The 10,444-nt window shown below is 31.3% G+C and overlaps 1 protein-coding gene across 1 annotated transcript; it reads left to right on the top strand.

Annotated features, from left to right (window-relative positions):
- The first annotated feature begins 477 nt into the window (after positions 1-477).
- Positions 478-2,685, top strand: LOC113363850 (dexamethasone-induced Ras-related protein 1-like). The gene is made up of 2 exons (XM_026606365.1): positions 478-656; positions 2,235-2,685. Exons 1-2 carry the CDS (start codon positions 496-498, stop codon positions 2,683-2,685), a joined length of 612 nt encoding a protein of 203 aa, XP_026462150.1. The 5' UTR covers positions 478-495.
- The last annotated feature ends 7,759 nt before the right edge of the window (positions 2,686-10,444 follow it).

The following is a 10,444-nucleotide window of genomic DNA, read 5'->3' as shown; positions in this document are numbered from 1 at the left end:
GGGAATGATACTGATTAGTTTTAGGTTAAAATCTACTGAACCGTTTTCTTATAATTAACAGATGAAAAAAAAAATTGAAGCCGATTTTTATGTAACTTTTTTTGGCGATATATATCATGGTCTTATGGAACTTACTGAAATACTGCGGCCTTACGACAAGTAATTTAATTTTAAAAATGCATCAACGTTTGAGAAAATGAGTAGTTTTTTTGACGTTTGTTAAAATTAAAATTAGACAATTTACTTGGTATAACGATAGAGTACTTGGTCTTAATGAACATACTAAACTGAACCAATAAAGTCCTATGGAAACTAGTTCAATCATAAAAATTATTGATTTTTAAAAATTTGCTTTTAGAAAATACTCCAAGTTAACGGGTTTGTTCGTTTTCAATTAAGTGTTATAAATCCACTCGGAATACTTTGGCAAAATACCAATACCAACTAGTTTATTTTAATGTATTTGCAGGTGATCTGTTTGTGCTTGTATTTAGCATGGATAGTCGGGAGTCCTTCGAGGAGGTTATACGTCTTCGGGAGCAGATTCTTGAAACTAAACTAAGCGCTTGTACATCTGCCAACAGTGGACGTTCCAAGCGTAACATTCCTCGTGTTCCAATGGTTATAGCTGGCAATAAGTGCGACCGGGACATGAGGTAACATTATAAAAACAATAATTCAAATAGATCAGTTATAATAAATATTATAGACATTTTCATTATCATGAAATTCCTGATCCATTGCGTAATCCATACATCATTGCAGGATTTCAATTTTACTACCATCCTTGCGTGCTCTGGCGTAAAGTATTTCAATATTGTATGATATGCATTTTTACTATGGAATTTTTATTGCGCATATGAATGTCGCTGCGTTTCATATGGTATTATTAATAAAAAAAAACTTTGAATGAAGTGTATTTTTGAAGTTATTTTAATTGCGCTGAAACAGGTTCCGAGATAGATTTTAGACGATACGTTCTTGGCATATTAATAAAAAAATTTGTAAATCATATTGGTGGGGGTTAATATAACATTAGTACCTAGTTCACAGTTATTCCATCTATTATGTGCTTATGTTATGTTTTGCCACAGAACGTAATAATTTAAATAAATTTCCTAATAATATAAATAATTTTGCTGTAACGAAAAATATTTATAGGGTAGCGCGGGGATTAAACAACCGCGGATAAAATGGTTCTTATATCTCGAAAACCAGTACGATTAAAAATTGTTTAACAACGATATTTGAAAGTCGTGGGAAAGAATGTTTAACCAGCCATCATCTTGAATCCTATGCAGTTGCTATAGGGAAAGAACGTCAATGTATAAAAATCCATAACAAAAGTATTTTCTTTCTTTTTATCCATTTTGGTTGTGAGTTGTAAGCACTGTTGCTTAGTTTGCGAGACCTTAATATAATTTTTTAGTATACGTTATTCAATTGTTTTATAAGATAATAATTTTAGAATAAATTCAACAGTTTTTTAAATAACTTCTATATAAGCTTACACCTGGAGGAGGGGTGAAAAGGACCAACCGAACCTTTACCCTGGCAAAGATGTAAAAAATCAAAAATGGCGTATGAGAATCAAGGAGCCTGGGGGAATTTGATAAAAACAAATGGTCGTGAGATTTTGTAAAGTTTTATAATCAACATTTAATATATTTTTATAAACATGGTAATATCTTTTTATATATTTATTTATTTCCATAAGCAAATCAAATAAGGAATTAAACCTGTTTGCCTGCTGAACGTTCAAATTTACCCTGCCTATGGACCTGGTTAACTTTTTTTAAAAAAAAAAAAATAGCATAAAATACATTTTATGAATTAGCTGGGACTTATACTGAACGTAGCCAGATAAGTTTGATATGTGTAACTTGTTGTGATATTATTCGTATGGTTTTCACAATATAATTGCTGAAAGTAAAATTGGACCTTTGTGCACCGCCTTACCCTATTGTCCATAGTACTTCTCGAAGTACCATCAAAATATACCTTTAAAACATGAAAGTTTAAGATATTTAGATGATTTAGTATTCCAAATAATATTGAAACAATACTATTTGTAATATATCTGGTTTAAACTTGTTCGATCATAACTGATAATAAATAAACTTAACGCATATATTTTTTAAAAAAATATATAAAAATTATCTCATTGACATAAAATCCAAAAAATACTATATTTACATTTTAGGACATTAGATAATGTATCATGATTTTTCCAGAACTGTTACCCCTGAAGAAGCATCATCATATTGTTCTACACAAGACTCAGGTTGCGTGTTTGTTGAAACATCCGCCAAGAAGAATCTACACGTTGATGATTTATTTTACGAATTGTTTGTTGTGGCTAATCTTCCATTAGAAATGGCCCCCAACCATCATAAGCGTGTCAACACTGCGTTTGGAAGTCCGTGCACGCTGCCACCACATGTTCCAACTGGCAAATCTAAGAAGTGTACTTTAAGCATAAAGCGTCGGCTAAGCGACGCTTGCGGAGTAGTTGCCCCCAATGTTAGACGCCCCTCGATACGAACTGATCTGATGATCATGCGTACCAAGACTTGTTCTCTTGGAGATTCAGAAGGACCGAGTTCGGCGTCATCTGGATTTGGTCTGGGAAAGCTGCTGATACGATCAGGCACCAACAGCGATGGTCGGTGTACGATACAATAGACTGTCAATGTGGATCAATTACAAAATTTGCTTAAAGTGTTATATACTAGTATAATAAGCTAGTTTTGTAATAATAACTTTAATGTATCGTTACTAAAAATTTATATAAAAGACCATTTGTTGAATTCTATTAAATTTTTGTCATTTTTTAATGACCCATTTTTTGGGAAAAAACAAAAATAAAATGTTAAAGTTTTTATAAGCACTTGTTATATGCATAGTGTGTGTGAATAGAGAATAGAACATTTTAGTGTGCAACAGAAAATGGTCTAAGTTCTAGCATCGCAACTTATTGAAGTGATTTTTACTTGAACGCTCTATTTATTGTTTCATATAAAATGTGGGCTTTGGAAATGACAGTTCCGTCATCACATAGATCAAGAGCTACCGTTGAGAATTCAAGTTTACATAATAATGAAAAAAAACCTGTGTAACTTTTCTGACCAATTATTACAGATTGAAGTCTTTAGAGTAAAGCGTTTTAAAATTTATTTAGATTGAAACGCCCGCGCAATTATGCTTTTTACGTGCAACTTAAATTTTTTTGTATACAACGATACATCCACAGAATTACTTATAAGAATGTGCAAGGCTTTCTATCATGTAAATCTCAAAAATCTAAATAGCATTTTACGGTTTAGAAGGATTAAAGATTACAATTTTGATATTAAAATAAAAACTGATTTTCGATTAATTTATAATGAATCAAAAAATTATTCTATATTTCGAATAAGAAATAAACCATTTCCAGATGCCTAGTTTCTAAGGAATTATTGTTCAAATGTGTTCGATTTAATATATTTATTAAACCTATATTTGTTTTTTATTAACTTCCAGTAGGGAAAGTTATAGTAATGGGCCGAAAATCGAAAATGAATATTTTTGCTGTATGCGATACAGTTTTTATTCACGTTTTCGGGCGTTTAATTGTTGGCAAAGGTGGATCGAGCCGTTTCGGAGATACGGAGCAAAGAGTGCAGAATATAGAAATGGAGTTTGTGAGAGAACGGAGTATCTGATTTGAATGATCGTAATGATAGGGAAAAATGGTGAATAGTATTCGGCGAGGGCAGCTCCAGCCATTTCGAAGATATAGAGCAAAATGTACAAAAAATAGCAGTTTTTATAGCAGAGAGAACTAAGCATCCGATTTGAATTATTCAAAAAACTTTCTGTTTATGTTGACAAAACAATTGCATTTGGATTATTTTATTTCAATGTTTTTTCGATTTTTTTGTGTAAATAATTCAGATTTTAAATTTAATTCTGGCCAAAGTTCTAAAGCTCACTTATATACTTCAAACAAGTAATATTAACTTCGTAATTTAGTTTATATAATTTTTATAAATTTTAGACAATGTTACAGTATTTATAATAATCTATTTGAAAACAATTATTGTTCCTCGAACATTTCGTTACGGTACGGGAAGTACCAGAAATTTGCTTTAAGACACGATGCCATACACCTAGTATGGCACTAGTTTTTATATGATTTCAAGAATTTAGCTGAGCTTTACTCGTATATGAATAAGTTATGATCTTAATATTTGTTGAGAAATTTGTAATTTCCTGTAGGGTTGTATATAATGTATGTATTCATAACAAAACACTATTCACATAAAGAATTCGCTTAACGAATAGAATTCCTTTCAGCACAATTGTTATTTACAATGTGTAACAATCGTATCACATTTATGTCTCAAAATTTATTGTATTAAATAGCATTTTATACTAGCACTCAGAAATCTGAAAGCTAATATGAAATTATGATGATTTCGATAAACTATCGAATTTATTTTTTTTAAAAAAAAAGCCTTGCATATTAAAAGTTTTATATGATTGATTTCGATTTATTAACAAAGTTTATAATAATGGAAATTTAATGTTTTTTTACATAATCTTACGTTTCTAAGCCATATGAACATTTTGGCATACTTTAGAAAAAATGGATGTATGTGTATGTTTTTTTTTGTATAGCGAAGGAAATGCTTTTACGCATCCCAGACCGGTCTTCTGTCTGGGTATGTCGGACTCGATACCGCCCTGGTATAATACCGACTAAAACCTCCGCTTTGCCCTTGCCTCTGGTCCCCACGGAAACCGCCGTTAGGCATTACTTCGTGGGGGGAGGATCTAGAATGATATAAATTCTCAACTTGTTAAATCAATGATATAAATTCATAAATATTATACTTATCTTTAAATAGGCGAAGTCCCATTCGCCCTTTCTCTCTCTATAGAACGCAGGTCCATTAAAACGTCTCTCGCAAATCTGTCTATGGCGTTCCAAGCAGCATCACTTGTCAGCATCACTTCAACAACATCACCTGGGGTAATTGTGCGTCTCAATGTCTCCTCCACATCATCCCGTAGAGCACCAAATCGCGGGCACACGAAGAACACGTGCTCAGCATCTTCGATTTCGCCCAAACAATATGGGCAATCCGGCGAGCTATCGTGGTTGAATCGGATTGCCCATATTGTTGTATGTGTATGTGCGCACGCTTGTGTGTGTGTGTTCAAAAAATTCAAATTTTTTAATTTTTCGTTTATATAGAAAGACATGAATAATAGTCTATATTTTCAAATTGATATTTTGAAATCAATTAAAACTTGTATATCAACACAATGAGAAAAGTCTTTTTTTTTAAATTGATATTTTCTAATCGATAAAAACTTGTATAAAAACGCATGGATAATTTCAAATCGATTAAACCCAGAAAAACACACATAGATATATATCGATTAAAATATCAATCGATTCAAAAATCATACGATAAAAAAAACATGGATAGTCTCATAGTTCAAAAGATTATTTTATCGATTGGAATTGTATTATAGTTATTATGATAAAATAAGCAATGTCAAGTAATATAATAAGTAAATATAATATATAAAATTTATTATATAATATAGATATTACTATGAAATGTATACTATAAAAATTACCACTGTCAGTTCTGCCAGGTAGTGAAAAAATTAGTTTTCTAATTGCGTGAAATAGAAAATAAAAGTTAGAACTTATTTATGTGAGAGGCTATTTTGCTTATTACAAAGAGATGGCTTGAACAATCTTCGCGCTAAACTAACACACGCTGGTCCTTACGATGTTGCAGCTAATGAGTTTTAAATTTTTGTACTCGGTCGGGCCGTTTTTGCAAAAAAATCGACAAAAGGTCAAAAATTAGCTCGCATACTTTTTACAAATTTGGTCTCATTCGAATTACATGAATCATCAAGAAAACATAAAATTAGCCAATAGGATTGTTTTACAAAAACAAACTTAATAATTTAATCCAAGGTAGTACTTGGAATCATTCCTTCAATCCTTCAAAGGTAATATAGACCAGTCATAAGTAGTATGTGAAGAACTAAAGTGTATTTAGTTCTGTCACAACTTTAATTCTTTGCTGACAATTATTTTTTTTATATTTATATTATGATTCTGGTGATATAAATATACTGAGAATCGTTCGCATGTATACTATAATTAAAAGGTAAATATGCAGGTACTGTAAAACAATATAATTTTAATTGTAAACTCTGTATTTAATATGCATTTATGTACAATTTAAAAGCTTTTACAAAGCATTGTTAAATATATTAATAAGTACCTTATTATTGTCATTAGTAATTGCATAATTTTCAAATTTTCACTAAACTCATAATTCCTATATATAAATTAAATGCACGTGATAACATTACTTAATTCACTATCATTTTAAACATAAATACATTTATTACATATTGAAGCCAAACTTATATAAAAAATACAATTCACAAATTTGAAATTGGCAGTTGTGAATGTGGTTGCTAGAGAGCTCTTAAACCACACTTTCTTAATAATAATACTTTATCATACTCTATAATAGATTGAAATTTAATAAATAAATTATTTAATAGAACGCTATTATAATTAGGCTTTGGACATATTAACTGTATAGATCTACATTAATGTAAAACATTTCGATAAATATTCTAAATTATTTCGATAATTATATGTTATTCGTTAAACGATTATGGCACTACAATTAATATGTGTCGATGTTCTTATAGTTTTAATTTTTCTTAAATAAATTTTGATTTCAATAAATTAGTCACAGTCAACAATTATTAATATATACCTTAACTAGGTAACGACTATATAATATCATTAAAGGGCACTATCATCCAATATAGTACTGAGTAGTTTTTCGTATTCCTCCTGGCTCAATATGGCATCGACGTGATGTGTTCTGTTTGCACTGAAAAGTCAATATATAAATCAATTAGTTTTATATTGCTTTTTCATGTATTAGATGATTACAATTTTTAATATATTAATAACAATCAACATTGGATTATTAGCTAGAATTATAATAATATCGTAAAGTTTCTTTCATATTGTAGGTACATACGAGGTCTGTTCAAAAAGTACCCGGAATTTTCGTTTTTTCAAAAAAATATTTATTTATTCGTCTACATTAATGTGGTCCCCTTCAAAGTAGTCCCCCCCAGATATAATACACTTATGCCAGCGTTTTTCCAATTTTCGAAGCACCCTTGATATTCACTTTTTGATATGTCCTTGAGCACTCTCAGCGATTTTCTTCAATCGAGGAAAACCGCCGTCCTTTCATGGGTCTCTTCAACTTTGGGAATAGGAAAAAGTCACACGGAGCCATATCTGGTGAATTTTTGCACTTTGCAACACTTTATTTCATTTTTTACGCAAAATTTAATACAAATTCTTTGACTTTTCAATTCTTCCATTGTAAAAATCGCCGAGCTCAGAAAAACACGTCGAACCTTAGCGACTACCACAGACAAAGTAAACAGTGAATATAGCTGAAAATTTCATCATACTTTAGGGGCATGTATACCAACACAATAAAAAAAAAATTTTGACAATCAGACACTCCAGACCCGCGAAATTTAATTATTAGTAATTCCGGGTACTTTTTGAACACATCTCGTATATAGGGTGGAGTAGAGTTTAAAGATCTGCTGGTAAAATAGCCCTCATTATCTCAAGAACGAGTTTTAGGAATTTAGAGGGAAATCCCAGAGTGACGGACACCTAAGGTTATTTACAAATAAGTCAAAAAATATTTTACGAAATGTTTATTAAATTATAACTTATGGTAGATAACAAAGTTAGAAATCAAACTTTATTAACAAAAACGCAACCTTCGCTAAAAATAATCAATACTATCAATCAAACATTGGTAACACAAAATATAATTTTAGAAAGTAGCACCTAGTACCGGACATTTCAAAATAACACATATGTAGCCATCTCCATACCCTGCAATGTCTGCACATGTGTGTTTGACAAATATTCTTTGATATTGCAAAAAATCACTATTCATCCACCCTTTTGCATACCACTTAAATGTATCTGCATAAAATATACTAGAATTACTTAATTGATATTTAAGTGGAGCCGTGATTTTGCGCCTAAAATAGCAAAGGGTTGCTCTCACCGTGGCCGGATGCATCACAGGTGGGTTTGGCGCGTGATCCTGCACCTGTGTGCCCCCTCGCCCCTTTCACTTGTATTTTGAAATAAAAAGATTTATACTCGCTTAAATAATGCGTGTTAAATAGAGTGTCCGGCATGAGGGCCGTCCGGCGTTACGGGACTTCCTCTACTAACAACGATATTTGAAAGTAAAGCCATCGTCTAAATTGGTCGAAATTGCTACCACGAGATAAAAGGCCACATTGTCAATTCTGTAATAAAATTTATTTTTTATTGTTAATCTTTTGCTTTTAAGCACGGTTGTTTAGTTTACGATACCTGAATACAATTTTTGAATATTCATTTGGTTCATAAGACGTATTGTTATTTTTAAGCTCGGTTTGCCAGTTTTTTTTTATAAACTCTAGAAAAGCTTGCATATGGCCTACACTTTATACAGCATTCCATAAAACTTCCTTAAAAATAAAATGGTGGTTTTTCGCTTTTATCCCGCTCGTGAACAAAGAATAATAAAATCATCAACAAAGTGAAATACTTCAAAAGTAGCTCCATATGTCTCTGTAATCCATAGTTAGAATTACAAACGTATTAGCTTTGTCCATAATGCCGAGAATCTCGAACTGCTTCAACATGTCTACTTTCAAATATTGTTGTTAAAAAATTTTAACTTTACTTATTTTAGAGATATCGGCGTAGGACCTTTTTACCAACTGACCTTTAAGCTCCAATCTATCCTACGTTTTTCTTATATAAATAAACTCATATTTTTCATCCGATAGCTTAGAAGAGTAACTCAATCATTGACAAATTTTCGTTATGAGCTTGATTCGGAAGACACAAACCTCAACTCGCTCCAAACCGATTATATAAGATAAATCTACAAATCATTAACTACAAAATTATTCAACAATTAATTACCTTCCATAGAATTCGTCAGCAGATCTACGCCTTCGTGCAAGCTGTGTCGTAGCTTCCACGCAAAGTAGTACAAAGCGATTGTCACAAGAATACCTCTCTTGTTTCAACAGCTGATGACTTAGTAAGCTGCCGGCGAGACCCACCTTGCTCGCGGAGGCGGAATGCCAAGCGTCGCAGTAGGCATTGTGATTAAGTTCACCACGTAAACTGACCCATGCCATGCGACTTTTTGAGGCCTGTCAGATAGGGAATAATATAATTGTTTACGAGTTCTTTCAAGATCATAACGTTGGAAACAGTGACTAATATTATCAGCAAGTGTTTAAAAAATTTGGAGCGAATTGCTGCTCCAATGTACAAAAAATGCAACAACGCACAAGCACAAAGCTGTTCGCTTCATACAGGGCAATTAAAAATATTTACCCAAAAATATTAGGTATATTTTCAGTACAAGTTTAAGCGTCAATAAGAAAACACATAAGAAAGTACCCGCGTAACTCGCGAAACCAGTTAAATAAATCAAATAAATAATAATAAATTTAAAGCAAAACAGATTAAGTTATGTATAACTAAATCATAAGTAAATAAATTAGTGAAACAAATAAGTCAACAAGAGTTTCATTATAAATCCAATTTTACATTTATGGGAAATGTCCCAAAATTATTATTACACCATGAATATAAAGCACAACCTTACCCCGTACAAAACTTATGAACATCATTTATTAGTCTAATAATTTATATTGCTGCTGGTTTTATACATCTTTATATGTGAATGAATTTAAATTTGACACATAAAGTTAATTGTAAACTTCATCTATAATCAACATAGTTTTATAATAATTTTCATTAGGTAAGGCTGTTCAAGACGTACAACCGTCGAAGTCGTACCTTATCACGGCTTATTTTTCTGATGATTAATAATTACATCATAGTACTGTTAAATAAAAACATTTTATTGAGCAAGTAAATGTTTACAATTTTGACGCTGTACGACATTGTGGAACAAAATAATCAAAAAGCAAGTAAAAAATTTTTGTTTTTTTAGGGACTTATAAATGGTAGAATTTGTCTAGGTTGTGTCAGAAGCTTGAATTTTAAATTTAGCAGCTTAAGTGGAATCGGTGCAAAAATTTTCACTCGTGCCGGTTTAATGTAAGACTTTCTGTTGATATTTTTTTTAAATGAAAAAAAAAACTACTGGTTAAATACAATTTATAGTGTGTTAGCTCAAATTTTAATAACCAAAAATGTAACCAACAACGTCTTTATCTGCTTGAACAGTTCCATCAACCTTTCTTTGCGACGAGTTGCAATTAATTTGTGAAGTTATTATTTGATTTTAGGACTTATTCTAACAAAAATGTTCGGCTTAGT

Source organism: Ctenocephalides felis, unplaced genomic scaffold (genome assembly GCF_003426905.1).
Source record: "Ctenocephalides felis isolate EL2017-DRISC unplaced genomic scaffold, ASM342690v1 CF-g0.4_SCAFFOLD_00035, whole genome shotgun sequence".
NCBI classification, from domain to species: Eukaryota; Metazoa; Arthropoda; class Insecta; order Siphonaptera; family Pulicidae; genus Ctenocephalides; species Ctenocephalides felis.
This window is presented reverse-complemented; position numbering and strand designations above follow the sequence as displayed.